At 40.1% G+C, this 23,500-nt stretch overlaps 1 protein-coding gene across 6 annotated transcripts in view; it reads left to right on the top strand.

Moving 5' to 3' along the window:
* Positions 1-23,500, top strand: part of KBTBD12 (kelch repeat and BTB domain containing 12) — a 40,081-nt gene that overhangs the window by 4,034 nt on the left and 12,547 nt on the right. For 5 of the 6 annotated variants that reach the window (XM_037524161.2, XM_037524146.2, XM_054701812.1 and 2 more), the window contains 3 exons: positions 3,800-4,983; positions 8,547-8,817; positions 10,836-10,986. In XM_037524161.2, coding sequence (XP_037380058.1) covers positions 3,914-4,983; positions 8,547-8,817; positions 10,836-10,986 — 1,492 coding nt within the window. In that variant the 5' untranslated portion in view covers positions 3,800-3,913. Of the gene's footprint in view, positions 1-3,799; positions 4,984-8,546; positions 8,818-10,835; positions 10,987-11,141; positions 11,371-23,500 lie in introns of all 6 variants that reach the window. The other variant, XR_008554415.1, reaches the window with a different exon arrangement.

Genomic DNA, 23,500 nt, shown 5'->3' with positions numbered 1-23,500 from the left:
CTATGTAATTCTCCCAACTTTTACATAATTCTCAAAATCAATCCCAAATAAGAAAACAGAAATTGGCTAAGAAACTTGCTCGTGTTCCTAGATAGTGAGGCATTGATTCAAACCCAGGCCTCTATTTCTAAGCCCATGTTTCTACCCTCTGAACTACATTAGCTATACCAGTGTAAACTAATAATAATTTCCATTTATTGAGCCCTTACGTGCCAAGGACTGATACAATTACTCTGTTCATATACATTATCCCCAATTTACAGAAGAGGGAATCAAGATTTATAAAGGCTAAATCGTTTTAAGATTACAGTAAGTAACTGGCTAACCTGAGATTCAACCCTGCCTCTCTCACTTCAAGGCTGTCATCAGCCAAGCCAGTTTCTTCTATGTACCTTGTATATACAAGAAACAATGCTGAGAATGTTTTTTGTAGTATGATGGCTAATTTAACTGCCCAGGTATTTTTCAGGATTTCTACCAGCAGCCTCATTTGGTCTGAATTCATAGCAATTAGAGTAGCTTTCAGGAATTCTATAAAAGGTAATTGGAAGGAAGAGCTACTTAATAAGTGTATGTGTCCATTAATATCCATAAATATTTCTTCAGAATGTTCGAAACAGTTATTTCTGTTTTGAAAGTATTTTTTATTGTTGTGGAGGTCAATGTTTGGAGCAGAGAAACTGCATCCAAGTAAAATGTTCACAAAATTGACTTATATTTGGGAACTCTGTGGACAACCGAATCATCTTTTAAAAACAGGAATCTGACCCTTCCCTTTCTCAAAATTCTTCAGCTGAATTTAAATAAAGAAAAGTGGAGATTCAGCTCCCAGGCATGATCGTCCCACTCCTAATCTAGAAAGTGGATTTATTGATATCATAGGGCAAGAGTTGGCCACCTGCTGTCATAGTATAGCCCATGAGCTGAGAATTTTAAATGGCTTTTAAAAACCAAAAGAAGAATTCTATTTGATGGCATGTGAAAATATAGGAAAATTCAGGTTTCAGTATCCATAGAACATTTTGCTGGAACCTGTCCACACTCACATGTCTACGGTTATCTACATCTCCTTCTGTGCTTCAAGGACAGAATCAATTTTTGCAACACAGATTACATGGCCTACAAAGCTTAAAATATTTACTCTCTGGCCCTAGTTTGCAGCCCCTTGTTCTGGAGGGAGTAGTTAAGAGTACAGACTTGAAGTCAGGTCGACCTGGTTCCAAACTGTAAAGTGTTGTGGCCATGTACTGAGAAGGGGTAAACACAGAAGAGTGGCTCAGTGATCGCTGCCTTCTGTCAAGGAGAAAAGAAAATAAGTAAAGGTTTCTACGTTTCTTTTACTTGACTGTGCAATAATAGAAATAAGAATATAATAAAAGTGAGATTTTACACAATATATAATTACAGTTATATAGGCAACTTTTCTCAATATTTTTCAATATGCCTCTTATACTAGTAAGGACACTTCAACTAAATAACAGCGACCCCTATTCAAACTAGCTTAAACTTTAAATGAAGGAAATGGTTCCTCTCTCAAAACTGAAAAATACAGCTCAAAGGCATGTTTCAAACTCCATTGCCTTGGATTCTCTGCTTTCTTCCCTGTAGTGGCAGCTCTGTCTTTGTGCTGGCCTATGAGAACATGGCTGCAGCAGTTCCAGACCTCCCATCTATGCAACCCAGGGAACCCCCAGTTGTTCAACCAGAGACCTGAGCTTTGCTCTGATTAGGTCAATCCCAGGTGCCATGCCAATTCCTCAACCACTCACAGTGCTGAGGGGGGTGAGGGTCAACTTCACCCCAGTTGCATTAAGGGAAGGCAGGTTGGAATACTGGGGGAAACCCTACATCGTCCACTGTAAAGTTGTTTAGAAGACATTACCTACAATATGTTTATAAAGGAGCAAGCACATAATGTGCTAGTTATTCCATGTTCTTTTAACTTTCATTTGAAACTAACACCACTTGTGGGGGGGTTTGTTGGTTTTGTTTTTTTTGTTTGTTTTTGAAGTAGCCCTATGGCCACAATATTTGGGTCCCCAGCACCTCCTTTCTATCCTTACAACATCAAGATTAACACTTTAGGAGTTCATGGATATGAACTGCCTCCATGGTGTTAGGTCTTGAGCCAGTTTGACCTTCTAGCACTGTAAGCGTGGTATTCTTTGAGGAATTCTTGTTACCAGTACAAATGGAATAGTAGACTTTTTTTATATGTTCTTCCTTATAAGAAAGTATGTGTGCTTCTCAGCTCAAAGTAACAGCTGTCATCTATAAAGTTGATTGATGTGTTTATGTATAAAGAAGCCTGCATAATATGATTTGGACTCCTCAAAATGTGTTGTAAGGAAGTTCAGAAATATAATGACCTCTTAATTGCCTATAATTGGATTTGCTTTCTAAGAAACCTAAAGCAAATAAAAACAAAAGGCAATGGCTCACAAGTCCTTGCAAAGTCTGCATGTCCTTGCAAAGATATTCTCAAGCTTTTATTGGAATAAAACTGAGCCATTAATGCCAGAAAATCCAGCAAGGAGGGTTTCATCTTATTCCAAGTATACACATGCTAAGGTTGGATAGTTGTTATAATTCCACACACTTCAGCACAGTGATTTTTAGGTTTTATAGTTGCCATTATATAATTAAAAATTCTTATCATGCTTAACACTTGTTTCCTGAAATGAACTTGAACTCCACACTGAAAAAAATGCCATGTCTCATTGAGACACACAAGATTTCTAATCCTTTACAGGATTACAACAGAAACTCAGAGAATGTCTAATCTATATGGCTAATAAATTTTGCTTTCACGTTATTGAAATTATCACCTCCCCTGCTTTCTTAAGTCCTAATACTGACTTTTCTACCATCATTATTCTTATTGCATGCAACTTAGAGCCAAGTAAAACTAGAAAGGAGGGCACTCGCTCTTCACATTAATGTCTCTGATTCTAGGAATGTCCTTCTTTAAATCACATCTGCTAATTAGCTTTCTTGAACCCCCTGCCTCCCTATCCCTGGGGAAGGGGAAGCTGAGACAGCTAGCTGCAAAGGACTTTTAATTAGACTAGTGCTTTCCAAGTGAGAAGTGCTTAGTCTCTGCCACTGTGAAATAGGGAACCAAAAGTAGCTGAGTGAGGAGGGAGGAAAGAGACACGGATGACTTTAGTGCACTTGCTAAATTCTAAGTTTAGCAAGACTTGGTTGTTTGGCTTCACGTATTGTGAATTCTCTGAGCGGCAGACACTGGGTCAGCTTTCCCAAGCCCAGCAGCCGTGATCGTCATTGTATCCTCTGTCTTGGATTATTGCCCTACAGCAAAATTGAAGCAGAATTTTTTCTCAGCCATCTTACATGGTCCCCAGCGTGATTTTTTGGGAGGTGCACATACTTTTTGGGTGATGCTGCATCTCCCCAGAGAGAGTACCACTCAGTGCTCCACCGCCCCTGCCAGTGGGCCAGGTGTGTCTCGTGACTAGAAGTGGATTTGCCACGTGTCCATTTTGCCACGTCCCTCTTCGTTCACCTCAGGAGGGAGGACTTTTCAGCTCTCCTGGAGAAGTCTCTGCTGTTGAACAGGAAAATATCGTGTCAGTAGTCAGTAGTTTACTGTTTATACAATCAGCAGCATCTTTAGACACAAAAGTCATCCTGAAGTTAAGCACATATAAGAAAAAAAAGTCAAACTACTCTGTTTGGAATAACATTTATTTTAAAATATTTCTTAAAACTAGTGCTGTATATTTATATGATGGAGAGTTTTTTCTTAGAAGACAACTGCTGCTTTTCTTCCCCTCAGGACTGTTACATGACATCTCTGCTACTTTGTGAGTGATCAGACATTGCAAATAGCCCCCTTGGGAATCAAGCTAAACCTCAAGAAGACTTACTGAGAAACTTTGGAGAGAGTATCATGGAGTTCAAGATTGAGGGGAAGGAAAAATACCAACATAGCTTGAATTTACTCAATAAAATTAAGAACATGAAAGAATTAGCTGAAATGATTGACGTGGTACTCATAGCAGAAGGGGAGAAATTTCCTTGCCACAGACTGGTTCTGGCTGCATTTAGTCCTTACTTCAAAGCAATGTTCACCTGTGGACTACTTGAGTGCACTCAAAGGGAAGTCATCCTCTACGACATCACAGCGGAAAGTGTGGCAGTCATATTAAATTACATGTACAGTGCAGCTCTGGAGATCAACAACACCAATGTGCAGACGGTGGCCATGGCTGCCTATTTTATGCAGATGGAAGAAGTCTTCAGTGTGTGTCAGAAATACATGATGGACCATATGGATGCCTCCAACTGTGTAGGGATCTATCATTTTGCAAAGCAGATTGGAGCTGAAGATTTATGCGATCAATCAAAGAAATATTTATATCAGCACTTTGCTGAGGTGAGTTTACATGAAGAAATACTGGAAATTGAAGCGTACCAATTTATGATGCTTATTAAATCAGATGACCTTAACATATCCAGAGAGGAGAGCATTTTGGACTTAGTCCTGAGGTGGGTCAATCACAACCAAGCATTGCGCACAGAGCATCTTGCTGAGCTTCTGAAGCAAGTCAGATTGGAACTTGTGAATCCTTCTTTTTTAAGACAAGCCCTAAAAAGAAACACAATGCTTCTATGTAATGCAGATTGCATTGACATAATTCAGAACGCTTTCAAAGCCATCAAGACACCCCAGCAGCACCGCTTGAATCTCCGTTATGGCATGGAGACTACTAGTCTCCTGCTTTGTATTGGCAACAATTCCTCAGGAATCAGGTCAAGACGCAGAAACTATGGGGAAGCCAGTTTCTGTTATGATCCCGTATTGCGGAAGACCTATTTCATCTCCTCTCCCAAATATGGAGAGGGCTTAGGAACTGTGTGCACTGGTGTTGTCATGGAAAACAACACGATCATTGTGGCTGGAGAGGCAAGTGCCTCTAAACTCTCTAGACAAAAGAATAGAAATGTTGAAGTCTACAGGTTTGTATATGTATTTGTGAATTTGTTTTCATTATCTTGCTTTGACATTAGCAACAGTAGAAGAAAGTGCAGCTGAGAGAATGGTCAAACCTTAAATTACATATAATCAAAGTTACCCTGTAAGTCTCCCGTACAGAAAGATACACAGAACATGGCCTTGTTAGACACGTGTATAAAACCCTAAGTGTATAGTAAACATGGCATATGTGAGAAATTTATAATAAATTTGTAAGTATAGAATAGTATACATGGAAAATTGATAAGTAATTTCAAAATTATTTTTCTCTCTTTAGTTTTTAAGAAGATAGAGTTGAATTTACATAGTTAAGTGTATGTGTGTTTTGATTCCACTGTACATTTTCATTCTTAGTTTTCATTATTTACTCATATGATAAAGCTTAATAATACATTGCTTTGCTTTTGAAGAGCTTGATATAACTTTTAACAAGAAGAAAATTTGAAGAACATATTTTGAGCTGACTTTTTTAGTTCTTAATTTAGAGTAACAAGTAGTTTTTCCTTGACAAAAATTTGCTAATTATCCATTTTCATTCTGTATCCTTAATTTGCAGCAATTTCCTAAACCTCCAATAGTGTAAAGTATAGCCTTAGAAAGCTTCAATCCTGGAATTTTGTTACGAGGAACAAGAACTAACTTATCACTGATCCTTGTATGTGGGGACACAGACATTTGCTCAGTTTATTCAGCAAGTATTCCGTGAGTCTTCATGCATAACTCTAACTGGGTAAATAAGAAATATGCACATAGAATAAATGGTAAAGCTCTCCCTCAGTATCCTTCAGTTCCCTCCTAAAGGGTTTGTTCAGACTTTTCCAGTCAGAAAGTAATTCTTTTCAGTCAGAAATTCTTTTCAATCACAAAGTCATTCTCCACAGTGAAGATAAAGCAAAGGATGTGGAGGCCTACTGTTTTTCTGTCATCTCTTAGCATTCCATTACCCCTTTCCAGCTATACACTTGCCCTCTTTTCACACTCATGCTTTGAAGACGAGTCTCATGTCCCCAGTAGTGACAGGGGAGGGGATGCAGCCCCGACAGGCGCCCTGTGCCCCTGGTGGCCAGCACGTCATTGCTGAGCTCCTACAGGGTCCTCAGGGTCAGCTAGAGGACGTCCTGCAGGAGGACCCTGCCCTGGCCTCCCTGGCATGGTTCTCAGAGGCCCACACTGCTTGTTTTGTACTTGTCCTTGGTTAGCTGCCTGTCTTTCCATCTTAAACCCTCTGTACAGGAACCTCAGGCTCTTTAATTAACTCTGTTCCTCCTCATCAAGATAGTCTACAATTCTACCATCAGAATTTATTTTTAACAAATGTCCAACCTTGTCAGAATGCCCCTTTATTTCCATCCACAACCATCTCTCTTCCTGACCTTTTTCTGAAAGCCGGCTTCCCTTTCTATTGCCTGGCAGCACTGCTCCCACCTCACCTCTCTTCACCTCTGGCAGGTTCCCATCACCACCCTGCTGATGCACATGGGTTAGAATTAGGGTGCAAGTATCACTTGCCCTTCACATGATCTGCAGTAATGAAAAAATTCAACAAGACAAACTATAGAACTATCCTGTAAGTCTCCAGCACAGTATGGTATACAGAACATGACTTTGGGCTAAAACAAGACTTCCAACAGACGTCTAGACAATTAGGGCCTTGTAGCGCTACTGAACATTACTTTAGTGCCAGTTTTGTGGAAAGGTATGAGACATTATCAGGTGGTATATTCCTACTATATTATTTCAGTTTCTTGTCCCTTTTATCTTTGCTGGGTTGCTCTTCATAAATTCCCATGCAGATATATGTCTTCTTCATTTAAAAGAAGCAATAAACAAGTACTCTAGTAGGTCATTTCTTTTCAAAAAATATACGCCTTTCTATCTCCTTTACTTATCTCCCGCACTTTGGTTACAAACAGCTGAGAATGGAAGTGTTATCTTTAAACTGTCAACCCCTGTAAACACAGAATGCTTTTGTCATTGTTTTCTTTTTTATGTCATATCCATTTTTCCTAACAATAAGTTGTATGGTTTTATCTGGGCATTTTTCTGCATTTTTAAATTCAAAATGTTAAAATAAAAATCAAATTAACAAGACACCCACAAGCCTGTGCTTCCTAACCTGTACGGGATATATTTTGTTCTTGCCAATTTTCTTATGTCTCAGAAAACCAAAATCCTTTTTTTTAGTTCTATTTTTATAAACATTTATTGGCTTTACTTCAGTGGCTCCCCACATATGCATACCTAATTCTCCTTTCTTTTTTAAAAAAGCAGTCCAATTAAAAATAGTGGTGAAAATAGCACTGTTGATTCTAGGAACTTTGATTTCCCACCTAGAATTACATAGAAGACAGTTGTAAAATTTGATAAATAGCTGCATTCAGTTGTGACAAGCCAGACTTGCCCTCTAGGAAAGGAAAATCCAGCTCCCCACCGAGCCTGAGGTAAAGAGTAATCTCTGGAAAAGTGTGTAGGAGTTGGCCGAGACGGCTGGGGAAAACCCCTATGATATAATTAACTGTGAAATGTTTGGTGCAAAATAGGTCGTCTATACTTAAAAGTTGTACTCTGTGTAGAAGACACACATCATCAGTTCTCCATTTGTTTCCAAGCAAAACAACCTTTCTTTCTTATTTTCCACATTCTCCTGGCTTTCGTTTCTTGTTTTGCTTTTAGGTTTGTCTTTCCAGTATTCTTCCTGTATTTTCTGGGACAAATTTCATTGCACAGATTTTATCCCACTGTCCTCTTTGGTGCCTTTGTCCTTAGACCATGTTCCCGATCATGATTAGAGAAATAGACTTAAGCATTATCAAAAGACAAGACAAAGGATAGTCAAGCTCACATGCTCAATAATGCACACAAACACAGTCGGTCTGCTGTACTCTAAAAGATATTATCACATACATCCTAGTGTCCCTACCTCCCAATCCTCTTTTCAGACTGACATAATTATTCATGGAAGCAATTATTCATGGAAACTACTAGATTAAAATAGCTGCTAAAGCTTACAGACACCTGTAGGTGGGTTTTTAATACCTCCAGGTACTCTTGACTCTCTCCTGAGCCACTTAGAAATGTAAGAACAATTGCTAAAATTCTACATATCCCACATCATCCCCTTAGAAATCTCTGCTCTAAAACCGATTTCTTTAGTATTAAAGTGAGACTTCTAGTCCACAGAATAAGACGTTACTATATTTTTCTTTATTGTTACTTAAGATAAAACTACAAATGATTTTCTGAAAGACTTTCCTAATCTTGATTTTCTTTTTCAGAATTAGGAAATGAAGTCTAGTCCTGGATAATCTATACTTTATTGTTATATTCTCCCTAAAATTCTGCAGATGTGGTTGTTTCTATGCATGCTATATTTAGTTCATTAGTCCCTGTAAAAATATAAAACAACCTACAAGCTCTAACCCTATCTTTTGTTAATGTTTGTCCTCTCCAATGAGAAGAATCAAATCATGTTGTTTTTAGTTGGAAGAGAAACTTAAATGTGTTTTCATGTTGACTCTAATCCTGAGTTCTCTCTGTTAATTTACAGGTATCATAATAGAGGAAACCAGTTCTGGGAAAAATTATGCACAACTGAATTCCGGGAGCTCTACGCTCTGGGCAGCGTCCATAACGACCTCTATGTGATAGGAGGGCAGATGAAAGTTAAAAGCCAGTATCTTATTACAAACTGTGTTGATAAGTATTCCGTAGAGCGGGACAGTTGGAAAAGGGTGTCTCCCCTTCCACTACCGTTGGCGTGCCACGCTGTAGTAACAGTGAATAATAAACTTTATGTGATTGGAGGCTGGACCCCTCAGGTTAAGGAGCTTCCTGTATACCTGATTGCCATGGCTGTACAGAGTCTGACTGCTGTGTTGAAAATGTTGTGGTTGATGAATACTAAAAGAGTTCGACTGATGTTTGGGCAAAATGCTTCCTATTTTATTAAATATTAAACTTATGATTTAGAAGTGTTAAAGTGGTTTGAGAGAATGAATTCTAAAGTGTGTTGTTCATGGACATGACTTCATTCAGTATCTGTGCCATGTTCTGCATAATCCTTCCCATTCCTACTAATTATGAAACATGGTTATGCTGAAGGATTATCTGTAGAGAGCATCTGAGTAGGAGGCAGAGAAGCCAGGTCCTCATCCCAGTTCTGTATGACCTGAGGCAAGTGACTCTTAGGTCTTTCCCAGATTTAAAATTCTCATGCTAAGTGGGAAACCAGAGTACTCATCCTGACACAGCATAACATTTCCACAAAGGTATCCAGTCATCTTAAACACACCACACCTTTGCTGGGCATCAGCAGATGGAGAAGTCAAAATGCTGTATGTGTGGGAGCCCTGAATAGTGATGGCACCCCAAACAGAAGAGTCAGCAGAGTGGAGCCACAGGGGCCTTTCTCTTCTCTGTGGGTGTCGCCCATGCCTTGTGATCACCCAGCTGCCTTCTGCACTGCCCATCCAGTCTTTCTAATGAAAAGTAGCCTTACTAGCTCAATGTCCATCCCATGACATAAAGTCAATTTATTTTGGCCTATTTGATTTCTTGTTTCTCCAGATTGACTCCCTGTAAAACTGATGTTTTTTGCTTTCATTTCATAAGTTTAGGTTTTAGCCTTGATAGTATATTGCACCTTCATTTAAAACATATTTCATGTTTAATACATTTTAAAATTTGTGCTATATATCTAAAAATAGAGCAGATTTAATCACAGCTAGTAGCTGATGCCTGAAAAATTACATGTAATTAAGCTTTATCAGAACTATCCACTGCATAGTTAATTGGGCAGGAATAAGCTCTGAAGACAACTTAGAAGCTTTGCTTTTCTTTCACTAAGATAGAATTTAAATACTTAAATTGGAACAAAAATTAAAACAAAAAAGTCAATATTTGTTCATTTCAGTCCTTAAGTAGGGGATTTAAATATTTATTGAATAAAAATGCTTTTACTAGTCTGTAGCTAAGACACTATGTTAAATTGCAAAGTGACATGGAGTTGTAACTGTCCCCTATGAACATAACTCTTAGTGCATCCAGACTTAATCTCATAAAATCCTCATAAATGTGGCAATAATTTCTGTGTTGAATAACTGTATCCAAAGGAAAAAAACAAGACACTTAAGCATCCTTAGATCGAAATCATACAAGTTCCTGATGCGTTATAGACAAAAAGCAATACTTAAACTGAAGTTTATGAGAAGCCACATCTGTGTAAGAATAAGCAGTTGTTCAATTTCTATCTCTAGTCATTAAAATATAAATATAAATACATAGAATTAACTGCAAATAATTCCTGTTAATCCCTGAATCTTGAAAATTGAATTCAGATCATTCCTGTATAGGTTATAATTATAGTGTAAAAATATTCTATGAAAACATTAAAATGCTTTTGCAATTTTCTTTCCCCTGGATTAGGAAATAGTATGAAGAAAAATAAAATATTATTCACATTAGTTTCTCACAAATATACAGTTGTGCACTAAGTTTGATAAAATTATACTTTAAACACTAATTTTTTTAAAACTTGGTTTCATTTTTAGGCTTTGCAGTTGGTTCAAATGCATTTTTTTGTCAATGCTGTAATTGTCTCACTGCCAAGATTTTGCTATGATCCAACACTTTAGCCTCATTATTACAAAATATAAATTCTTGTGATTTTGACAGTGTGCTTATAACCCCGAGTCATGGGATTGAGTGTGTTTATGAGTGAGTTACTACAGTTAACCCTACTTATCTCCTTGGCTTTCTGCTTTGATTAATTGCATCTAGGTACTCATGAAGATCTCTACGTGGTGTGTTATTATATTGGCTGTCATATTTCATACAGATGGATCTTCCTGATGAAGAACCTGATCGATTAAGCAACAAACTGTTGCGATACGACCCCAGCCAAGACCAGTGGACAGAGCAGGCACCTATGACATACTCGAAGTACCGATTCAGTGTTGCTGTAGTCAACAGTGAGATTTATGTTTTGGGTAAGAACAAACAGATCGCTAAAAGATTCTAACTCCTTTTATTTTTTTTTCAGCAGTTTGCCTCAGTAAAAATGAAATACTTCCCCTTCCTCTTGCACCCCACTTCAAATGTATATATAACTAGCCAAAAACTGTCTTTGTTTCTTGTTTTCTAGAGCACAGTATGATAAGATCAAATGAAAGTCCATTGATTTATTAAAATCGAGGTTATTTTTATGGAATTTTCAAGTCTGTTGGAATGCAAGAACAGTAGTGATACATCCCTATATATATCCTACCAAGTAAAATATTATGAAGTGGGAATAAGCCGTTGGCCAGCTTTAGTCAATGGGCTTTTGCAACCAACTGTGATTTTCTGTGCTAATAGAAGAAAAGTCATCATAGGTAAGACAGTGCCACCCATGCCAATCCTCTTCGTTTTGCCTTATCCACCAAGTTTGTAGAGGTGTTGTCTGATAATTTTAATCCAAATACACTTTTCTTTGGCTCTTAAATATGTATGGTCTTGCACTAGCCAGTAGGATTGGTGAAAAACTGGCTCATTCCTACAACAGTGAGTAAAAACAACTCTGAATATGCCTTATGTTTTCCTTATCCTTCATTCCTTGTTTTTCCTCGTTTATTAAGTCCTTTGCTCTTCTAAGCGCATTCCATTTTTCCTGACACCATTCTCTATGACCTTCCCACCCACTGCTCATGATTATGGGAAAGAATGAGACTGAGATAAAGAAGGAGCCTAACTGGTCGAGTGAAATGATAACAATGTCATTTCTTTATTTCCTCCCATCTGTACTGGTGGCTGACAGGCTAGAACATGGGGGAGATGACAGGTAGCAAAGAGATGGCAAAGAAAAAATGTGAAATATGGAATGAAAGCCAACCAAGCATTTGAATAGAGTTTTTTCAAAAAGGGAAGTCATTATCTCTTATCTGCTTGCACAGCATGAAGCAAATAATTAATGCACTCAAATGTGAATAGTTTCATGATTTTAAGAACAAGAACTTCATGCAACGTAATTTGTGATTACCTCAGTTATAATTAATTTTTTCCTCTGGCTATGTGTTTAATACTTTGTTACAACAATGTGCGTGTCATAGGTCCAAAAACAGACAATGTCTAAACTAGGACAGAGCGCCTAAGATAGATGTATTACTCAAGGAATGAAGGGCTGATCTACCAATTACATTAAAGTTGGAGGTAGTCAAAAGTGGGATAGTAAAGTACTAACTCTCTTATGTATAGCTGACTAGATATTTGGACTGCTCCTCCCCTTGAAAATACAAAAACAAAAAGTCGAGTAAGACATATTTTTAAACCTTCTAGAAAATCTGTTATGGCACTAAGAATTTAGCAAGCCAAAAGCTAAGAGAAAGCAGAAGACTTCTTGCTATGGGCACGTGAAGTGGTCAATAGCCTCTCCCAAAAGCAACTGTAGAACTAGATGTCTATCCCATATCAATAATTGATAGAATAACGAGACAGAAAATGTGCAAAGTTACAGAAGACTTGCACAGGGAGGTAAAGCTGGGGATACGGAAAGATATTTCTTGGCACTAAGTAAGGTTGGTTTTAAAAATGAAAAGAATTAGGTATGCTGACACCTAGTCCTGCTTGTAATCACACATGCATGTTGGAGACCCCTGAGGCGTGAAGTGCTGAGACAAGGAAAACACCAGGGGCATGGCTGGAAGACTGCTCAGCACAGGTGGGATGACTGGCCCGTGTATAGATCAGGGAGTTCTTTCTGTGTCCGTGAAACATGTGAGAAAAGAACAATGTGCTAACACAGAACCTTGGTGGTGAACGTGTGCCAGAAATATGCCCAATACTTAGAAATAAGAAAGTGAGCCACTGTTCTGTGGTTCTACCCATCCTGTATCTTGCTTTGTAACTGGGTTGTTTCTGCTAATAAAAGCTGTGGTGTGCTGAGGAGAGTAGAGTGGATCTAAGAATCTCTCTCCCCAGCCTTCCTTTTTAAAGACAAGACTCAATGCCCTGGTCCTTTTACTTCAGCTATCTGTGACACATGAGAGAAAAAGAAAAGAAAATCAGTCAGGTTCCTCCTTGCAGGTCCTCTAGATTACACACTGCCTCACCAGCCTCGCCTAACTGCCAAAAACTCTGCTGGTTTCTCTTTCCCTCACTAGAGTGCAATGCGAAATCCAATTCCTAGCCTTGGTCCAGAATTAGTAAATACCCCAAGGGCAGAAAACAACCCCAGGGAAGACTCTTCCTCACTGTAATTTTAGCTTATCTAGTCTTTGTCCTTTCCAAGCCTCTTCAACATCTTGGAAAACAGAATCTTTTAACTTGTCTATTTTTGCTCTAGTCACATTAGAATCATTTGCCTGCCCTGATGACTTATGAAGAATTGGAATATGATTGCCAGACACACTTCATTTTTCTTAGATATAGTTCTTTTTGTGTGATGTTTTTGTTCCACAATTTTATATAGGAAAAAGGAGGGAAGAACTAAATCTCAGGTTAAGTCCCTTTCTCAAGCACTTGTTATTGAGTGGCCATCCTAAGTGGTTAGCAGACATCTTCGGAGAAACACCTAGTGATGGCTTTACTTTGAACCAGGTGAGGGTGGTGGCGGCAAGCCTGTGGAGATGAATAATGGCCCTGTATTCTCTGCCTTCAAGGTTTCACTTCCTTACCTCTTGTCAGAGGCCATCATGTAGACCCTATCCACTATATAAGCATATAAAGTCTGTGATTTTTTCCCCATAATTGCAAGAGTGGGATAAAGCACAAATTCTCCAGGCAGGGACATCTCATTTGTAAGTCTTGAATTAATCAGCTCCTAAGGCATTGTCACAAAATACAAACTGAGAAATATCACTGAAAAAAAATTGAAGTTAAACTTCTTTAAAAAAAAATTCTTGCACTTTAAAGACTGAAGCAAGCGAGTGCTCTGCCACTTTCTATCACCTGTGTTTTAGTCTCTACACTGTCGATGTCTAAGCCAGATGGTTAGTCAGGGAAAGGAAAGAAGCTGAAAATCAGATTAGCTCATTTTGCCCTCTGATTTAACGGCTTTTATAAATGGCTTGTCAGGGCAATCGCTAAACTATGGTTTGGATGAAATGTGGATTTCTATTATCTAGGCTTTCTTTGTTCCCTCTCTGCATGACAATTTTAGAATTGACCTTGTAGTTAGACCCATTGAATTTGGATTAAAATGTAATGTAATTGTTGTGACTTTGGTCGTTTTAACTTATGTTCATTATTACTTGAACTTGACATGGTAATATTTGCAGTATGTATCAAAATTAATAATACATACCCTTGACCAGATACTGATGTGCAAATATTTCCTCCTGTTGTGTACATTAGCTTTTTCGCTCTTGATTAGTTTTCTTGCTGTGCAGATGCTTTTAGCTTGGTGTCGTCTCCCTTGTTTATTTTGAATTTGGTGCCTGTGCTTTTGGCGTCATGTTCATAAAGTCACTGCCCAGATTAGTGTTTGGCTCCTACATGTTCCTCTAGGAGTTTTACAGTTTAGGTCTTTCGTCCTCTTTAAGGTGATTTTTGTGTATGATATAATCAAGGGCCCAAAGTTGTATTTTCACATGTGGGTGAGTATTGGCAAGGGAGAAATGATAACTCTTGTGTGCTGTTCACGGGAATGCACAAACAATATGGAGAGCCCTCAAAAGAATACCACAGGATCCAGCAATCCCATTTCTGGGTATTTATCTAAAAATTGAAATGAGATCTCGGAGGTAATTAAATAACACTCCCATGCTCATTGAAGCCAAGGTGTAAAAACAGCCTAACTTCCCACGGACAGATGAATATAAAAAGTAATATGGCATTTACCATATAATGGAATCATATTCATCTTTTAAAAGAAGGAAATTTTGTAACATGCAACAACATGAATGAATCTTGACAATATTATACTAAGTGAATAGACCAGTCATAGAATGACAAATACTGCCTGATCTGACTTACTGAGTTATCTAAGATAGTCAGATGCATAGACTCAAGGAGCAGAATGGTGGTTGTCAGGGGCTGAGGATAGGTAGAAATGGGGAGTTACTAATCAACTGGCAAAGCAAGATGAGTAAGTTCTAGAGTGCCATTTTACCTGTTGTCAGGACGGCTGTATTGTACATTAAAAAAAATTGTCAAGAAGCCAGATCTTGTGTTAAGTGTTCTTACCACAGTAGAATAAAAATTTTAAGAATTAAAATTACAAAACATGCCATTGAGCTAAGGAAGATGCAAAGGGAAGGCTGGGAGAACACAAGGAAATAGGTATGGCGGTTCAACATTATTACCCTGGAGGAAGTGGAGGAAGCGGGTAGCAGTGACTCTGGGCGAGTGGGGAAGAGGAAACATCCAGGAGATTATGAATGAAGACTGTTATTAGGAACTAGATGAGTGACTATGAGCAAAGCTCAGCCCCTCAGAATTGAAAGAGAGAAATATTTCAGGGAGAGTGAGCTTTGAAAATAAGTTTAATAAATGCAACTCAGTAATGTTGGTCTCAGATCCACTAATAATTTCTGTTGGAGAGATATTGTATTTTCTTATCACACTGTCACTTGTTTCAACAAATACTTGTTGAGCATGTGGTATGTCAGACCCTGGGCTGGGTGCTGAAAAGAGGGACATAACTCTATGCCCCGGGGGACACATGGGCTCGTGGTCTAGGACTGGACAGAGACAGATCGGCTGTGCACAGTCAGGTGCGCTCCTGTGGGGATCTAGTGGCGGGTCAACTAACCCATGTGCAGACGGGAATTAGTCAAATGAAAAATAAAGGAGGAAGAGACTTGGCAACGTGAACAATATAAGTCATATGAGAAAGATTAGGTTGAGTTACTTTCATGCTTTCAGTATCTTTGTGAGTAAACATTAATTCAGTCTGTTTCTCAATTAAATGTCAAGTGTGGGAAACCACTAAAGGATGAGACCTCCACTCGGCATCTGAACTTTAAGAAGCTGAATTGATTGTTTAGGGGACAGGGACAATAATTAGTCAGAGATACTCTCAGATGCCTGATAATCCTGTATAGGGTTGTGGGTGGGAATGTACTTTAGATTAGCGTTGTTACAGAGGTGGCAATGGACTGCTGTCAACCTCAGAAATGTGGTCTGTGCATTGTAGAGGCAGGAGTGGGTCATGTTGAGCTCAGCAGGTGACAGCAGATGACTGGACAGGATGGTTAACACTGACCTTGAAAGTTTGATATGGGTTATAAGGATGTTTTTCACGACATTCACGACAGAACCAGTTGAAATCCTCTAGGAAGAAACCCTGTAAGGCCATGCATATCAAGGTCTTTACTTCTTTAGAAAAATATTTTGCTATTTGTACAGTGAAAGCTCATTATAAGAGATGGTTAAGCTACTTTAATACAAAATACATGCTGTGTAGGAAAAAATGTTCTTTAAAAAGCAGCCCAAGAAATTCAGATTAATATATGCTATTACAATAAGAAAATGTCAATTCCTTGTTTTCAAGGCTTTACTTTTTTATGAATAATAAAGCAGAAGATGATTTAAGTGTGGACTGCTTATTGAGAAAGACAGAACCTTTGGGCTCTACCTCAGTAAAACCCACTTGTAAGCCCTTGTTGAGTGCCTCTTCTATAAAATACTGATTTAAACGTGCTATCAGGTGCTCTCGCTTGAAAAAAGGTTTTGTGAGATAAAATAACCAATATTTTAGATCTCATACTATTGGTTATGCTTTTGAATAAATTGTTTACTTGTGAAATGACAATGTGTATCCATACATACTTTGGATTTCTTTCACATGTTTTTAAAAAGTCACACTGTATTCAGAAGTTGCCTCAGCTTAATGGATCAGGCAAAATCAAATATAGAAACGTGAGAACAAGACTCTATTTGTGGAAACGTTTAGACCTTTCCAAACTGACCTTGCCTGGCTTTGCAGCCTGGTCTCTCGTCACTGCCTCCCAACCCAGGAAACCTAAACTCCAGCCACAGGGACTGAGGGCCTCCCTTCTAGGCCTTTGTCCACTCTCCTAGCTCAGCTTTTACTGCCTCTGGCTTAGCTAACTCCTCCCCACCCTTCAAGGTCCAGGGACGTGCCTCTCCTCTTGGTGGCTGTGAGCTCCTCAGTCAGTAGAGCTCCTGGCAGCGAGCTCTGCCTCTGTCATTGCCCTGGTCATAGTATGCTGAGGGGAAGAAACCTGGCCTTATTTGTGTCTGCATCTTTTCTGCCCAGGGCCCAGCTTATGTAATAAATGCTAAGTAAATACCAGTTTCCTGTGACTCCCTCATCTCTGTAGCCTGTCCTATTCTTCCATCATGTAAAAGCAGAGCTAGAGGTCTGGTGGGGAATTGCTTCAAGCAGGTATTTCTCATTTCCCTGTCTGGAGAGCCAGTTAGTCATAAGTCTTCTGCACAGCTAATGTCCCAATTGCCACATGGTTTTCTCCAGGGGACCACTCTGGGCCTCCCTGGCTTACGGACTGCAAGTTGACTCTCAGCTGGAGTCCCATCCAGGGTGGTGACAGGAAAATTACACAGAAGGTTCCACTTACTACAGTAAATGCATTATTTCAAAGATCACTTTCGAGGGGAATTATTTTGAGATGAGAGGACCTGGTTTTGTTGTAATAAGAATTTGACTTTTTCTTTCTTTCAATAAGATTCTAAGCAATTTTTCCTAATACAAGTGTTTCTCAAATTACCTTGGTGACTTGTTTAAATGGCAGGTTCTGGGCTTTTACCCGTGGCAAATTCTGAGCCAGTAAGTCAAAGTCAGACCTAGGAATCTGAGTGGTAGAAAGTGTTGTCTAGGTAATCTCAGTGTGAATGATCATTGCACTGCACTTAGAGAAATACAGATGTGGTGAAGAAAGGGGAAAACATTGTGTTAGTGGAGGCATCAAATGCTTGAACTGTTTTGCATAAGCAGGCTCTAGACTGGGTTCTCAGAAAGACCAGAGATGAGTGAAACATTGTCTCCCTCTCCAGACAGCACTGATCAAAGTGTCCCAGCATCCTAGTTACCAGAGCAGGCTATTGGGTATGTTCTGATCAAATTACAGGAGTTCGTTGGACACCCATTTCCTTAGCCAATACCAAGCAAGGAAAGAAAGATGCCTTTACATTGGCTGGAAAAGTCAGACCTCTCTGACTGAGAAAAGACTTGGATAGAGAGTCAATAGCCGAAGGCTTGAACAAGGGTGAATGGCTTGCCTCATATTTGCTGTAAGCATCCATGAAATGATTGTCCAGTGAGTTGTATGAGAGATTTTGACCTTGATTATCAGACACCCTCAACAGGGAGCCCAGAAGTTCTTACCCTAAGAGACCAGTTTGCCCGCAGCTCCCAAATTGCACCTTAACTACAGTAATTTTTATCATTGATATCCTAAAAGTTCACAGAGTTGGCAGTTCCACATTTCATTGTGACAATTAGTTAGAAATTGCACTTAATTCAATCAGCATATAATTATAATGCTGTATTATAATGGTTTCATATTTGCCTTTGATTTCCCAATAGACGGTCTTAGGAACAAAAAAGAATTTTTAACTTGTTATTCTGTGACACCTAGTATAAACATGAAGTGGATATCCAACATAAGCTTATAGATTGCTGAAAATGAACTAGAATTTTCAGGTGCTTTTGATCCTGAAATCAGAGAATGTTAGAAAGCTTCTACAGTGTGAAAGCCCCTGAGGAACAGCAATGATAATATTGTTGAGACTAGATGAGAAATGTTTTGGGAGAATGTTGCCTCGGCCTCAGGCTTAGTTGTGCATGCTTGCAGAAAAGCACAGTGGCGCACAAAGGGCTGTACAATTACCTACACGTTCTATGCTTGGTTTGGGGGGGGAAAGGGAAAGTGATAAAAGTTCTACCAGAAGCAAGGCTTTGTTCAAGAAAGCAAACCTTAGGTGTGTCTTCACACAGCCTGGTGTGTAGGTCCATCGAGGTCTGTGACGTAGGAGGACAGGTCACATTGCTATTCCCAAATCCTTAAGAAAAGGTTGGGTTATATTTGGCATATTTAAAACAGTGTAAAAAATTGAAAGCTAAAAAAAAATTGATGTTTTAAAGAGGATAACATCAATTATCAAAAAATTCCTGTCATCTTAAGTAAAATGTATTATCTTCAATTAGTTTATCCTAATTCTTATGTGGGATCATTTTTTTCTAGTCACTCCCTCTGTTAATTCTTGAGTAAATATGAATCTGAGCACAAATCATCACTCCCTATGGATCATTTTATTGCACACAAGGTAAATATGCCGCAGACTTATTATGATGTGCTTTTCTTCAGCAGTTACTCCACAAATACTTTAGAAGAGAGACATCAGGCTTGGTGCCTCAGGATTCAGTGATGCACACTTTGCCTGCGAGGATTTATAGCTTGTGTGTTCATATCTACATTTTAAAGCTGTGGAGCATTTTTGGCTTTAGAGAAGTGTTAGTAGAAACATAGCCTGTGCCTTGTTAGGTCAAGGGTAGCCCATGTTAAGACTAATCTGAGGGAACAGTGAGGCCAATAGCAGACTCACACCAGCCGATTCTCCCAGAATCTGGCTGAGATGCCTGTATTTTTAAGAAGATGGTGTTTATAAGTGAGTATTCAGTTCTTTAGACTCAGGGCTTGCCACATCTGGAAAGCTAGTCACTGCTTTTTGTTTTGATGAAAAAGCATTAAAAAAAAAAAAAAAGATACCTGAGATGAAGGTGAGCTGCTCCTTCACACAATCAGTGACAGTTTTGTTTCTTGATTACAGATACCGTGTAAAAAGTGTTAGGGATACAGATGTAAATTAGACACTACTCTGCCCTCAAGTGACTTATGGTCTAATCTAGTAGGGAGACATTCATAAAGATAAATAGGAGCAATAAATTTCATAGGAATTTATAATTTCTGTTTAAAGGACAGTGGAAACCCGAAGGGGGGAGTGGCCAGTTCTGTGTGCAGAGGTGTGAAAGATTTCTTGAGAGGGTGGCTGTTGAACTGAGCCTTGAAAGAGATGTAGGAGTTTATCAAGTTGAGGAGGAGGAGGAGAGGCGGCTCTCGGCAGAGATGAGCCTAGGCAGAAGGCTGCAGATAAACAGCCTCGCCTGTTTGGGAAACTCCAGCTGTTTGGTGTATCGGTGCTGGGTCATGTGGGAGAGAGAAGGGCAAGGAATGGGAAGAACAGGCAGTGACTGGGCCTTCAAAGCTTTGTGTACCTATGGAGGGAGAGATAGATATGCCAGGTGTCAAGGAGAGGTGGGTGACTGATGAAATGGAGGGTGCTGAATCAAGCACGGCAGGGTGACACTCACCTGAGGTTGAGGCCTGGCCCCTGTGACCTGTGGTAGCATGGATAGGTTATCAGCTACGCTCACTCCTCCCCACTACGCCCAGGCTCTCCCTTTGTCCTCCCCTTGTGGGCTTAGTCTTCAGACCTGCTGGGACCTGTAGAACAAGCTGGTGAAGACAGATGGGAGGAGAGGGGGGGAAACACGGGCCCAGGGTGTGAAAGAAAGACGGGCTAAGTCCCAGACTTGGTCTACACACTGAGACCCAATGCTGGGTGGAGACTTCAAGCCCAGGGGTCGTTCAGAGTCAGGTGGAATGGCAGTTTTGTAATTGCAGCTTCTTTGGCACCTGGGATTCAGTGCCAGAATTTTCTGTGTTAGCGTCTACATTTCCATGTGGAAGTTGTAAGACATCACAAGCATTTGATTCTTCAAGCAAAGTCAGAACTTACTCTCCCTCAGCTCTTTTCTTTCACTTTTGTACAACCTGTATTGAGAAGCGAGCAAAGTGCAGACAGATGATTGTGTTTGCTGAGCCTGGCAAAGGACAGTAAATCATTAGCAGGTGAAGAGAAAGGCCTCATTCCAGTGAGGACTGTCAGCCCATGTTCTGTGAGACCAGGACACACTGACAGACTCACATGGCCTGGTGGAACCCAGAGTTTTATAACACGCAGGCAAGGCTGCTTTCCACCTTGTCCCAAAGAACTTTAATCTGAAAATACCAAAGACCCCTGTGTTAGACTAAGAAGGGACAAGAACCTAGGTTCGTGTCTTCCTGAGTTTTAGTCTCCAAGTCTAGGACTCTAAAACGAGAGCAGAAAAAAATCAGAGAATAGACAGCCAAAGCAAGAGTGGCATCATCACAAGACTGTGTGAGCAGTGAACAGACTGCACTCGACATTCAAGTCAGAAAGTGCCTGACCCCCAGATGTGTGGGCCAGCCTCACTTCTGGAAGCCTACACATTGCCAAGTCCTTTTCTGTCATGCATGGTGATAGAAAGAGAGTTAGGACTGCCCCTCTTGAGTGTAAGTTCTAAACGACTTCAGGCAGCTTCCTCTCCATGTCTGGAGGCTGAGGGGAAGGCTCAGCTAATTTCTCAGCCCTTTGAACTTCTAATTCTCTCTCCAACCTCAAAAGAAACTTTCTGAGGTTCGACTACACCATCAGTCTTGGCGTCAATTACAGACATAACAAATAACTAGATTGAGAGCAATCAAACATAAAATTTCAGCAACTGCAGTAAATGCTGGTTTTTACATAACATGTAGAGCATGAAGGACAAAGATTAACACTCACTGAGCACCTTCTGCATGCTAGCCATCTTGTTTCTATGCAGTACCTAAGAATAAATTAAAATGTGATAGAAATACTTGTGAATAGGCATACAGAAAATGTAAGCTCCTCTTCACACTTCTCTTCCTTTACATGATAATCTAATAGTTAAATCTTTGTAACAAATTTTGAAATTCATATTATTGTCCTCAACTTCCAGTTGAGAAAATCATAGTGACCAAAAGTGTCCGACTAGCAAGTAGTGACACAGGCGTATGAACCAGGATCTGTTTCTAAAAACCCACTTTTTTTCCTGGAACACACAGGAACCTTCAACAGTAAATATTTCATTAAAGCTTGTTTTTAAAGCTTGTTGAGCAATGCAAGCCGCTCTGGAAGCTTGTCAAAGCGGATTACAGAATCCCCCTCCTCTTTTGGGCCCAGCCCGGGAGGAACAGTAAGCCCGCCACCTGAAGGCAGCCCTGCAGGCAGAGGGCACCAGGAGCCAGCACAAGGCATTGTGCATGGCAGGTCCTCAGAGAGTGTCAGAGAAGTGCCACTCCCCCTCTGCCCTCAGCCTGCTCCCTGCCAGGCTTTGTGTGAGGAAAGGTTTCCACCCACACCCAACAGAAGGGAAAGAATCTTTAATAACCAAACACGAGAAAAACCTGTCTTCGTCCTTGCAGAAATGAAAAAGAGGAGAAGGAGGCATTGTCCTTTACAACAACCCCCCCCCACACACACACCCCCAAAAAATCTAAAATGTGTATTTTGCATTTGCGGTCTATTTAGGTATACCTCTCCAAGATGATTTCTATTTGTCTTTTTTGTGACTCAAGAAAAGCCAGGCTTAGGGGTGGTGATGGCATATAAATTAAAGATATGGAGGTATCTCATTGAAATTCTAAAGATGTGCTGATCCTGCCCTAGGATTTCTCTCATCAAAAGAGTTCTCTTGAAGTGCTGCTGCTGACTTATTAATACAGATCATGCTTTTATTTGATTATTTATCTAATCAGGATTCACCTTCAGTTTAAGCTCATTAAGTCTGTTGTTAATAGAGTGAGACTGAAAGTGTGCTTGATGGTGGAATTACATCCAAGTGAGACAGAGGCTGTGTTCCGGCATTAATGGCAGGAACAAAGAGCTCCCTGTAAGCCCGTGTCACCCTTGAGTGGAGCGTGTGAACCGCCTGCCAGCCAAACAGAAAGGGCACCTATTTAAAAGGTTAGTTTTGTAGAGTACGGACTGAACATTATAATTAAATACACTTAGTAACAGAGAAATGAAAATGACAAGCACTCTAATTATTCCAGAAACCCAGAGAATAATACCCATTCTTCATAGGCATTGTGTGAGGGGCGCCTTCCTAATGGGCTTTACGTGACACTTGGGAGCTAGATTCCGGTGTTGGCTGCTCCTCCTGCCTCAGCCTGACCCCACCTGTTTGCTTCCACTTCCCGGTGCTCTGAAGAGCTCATGCTGTGCACCAGCCCGGTAGCGTGTCCCGGATCCACACAACAGGCCACCGCGACGTCTCTCTCCCACCTGGATGGGAGTTTGCCAGCGTCCGCTGCTATGGTTAAGTCCTCTTCTTCACGGTCTTCTTGCCGCACAAATAGGAAATTCCACTTTTTGTTGCACTAAGAAACCTCTAGCTACACAGCGCCACGCTGAAAGAGAGTGGTGAGCATCAGAGCTCGCGGCCCACCGAGGCCAGCGAGTCCCTTCCTTGGAAACGCCGCAGCCTGGACTTGGCGCCGTAATGGGCTAAATTATTTATCCAGTCGGATAAGAGAGAAAGCAACCAAAAGCTTCCTGAGTTTACAGCCTGAGTCCCTGGATTCATACAGGAAACAGGCCAAGCTCCAACACTCAAAAGAGAAAAGAAAAAAAAAGAACCTTTCCTCCTCCCGTCCTGTTCCATCACCTCTCATGTCTGGCGTAAGTCCCAACCATGGAGAAAATAAGCAGTGCCCA

The sequence above is a fragment of the Talpa occidentalis genome, unplaced genomic scaffold (assembly GCF_014898055.3).
Source record: "Talpa occidentalis isolate TD23 unplaced genomic scaffold, MPIMG_talOcc4v2.1 talOcc4.10, whole genome shotgun sequence".
NCBI classification, from domain to species: domain Eukaryota; kingdom Metazoa; phylum Chordata; class Mammalia; order Eulipotyphla; family Talpidae; genus Talpa; species Talpa occidentalis.
This window is presented reverse-complemented; position numbering and strand designations above follow the sequence as displayed.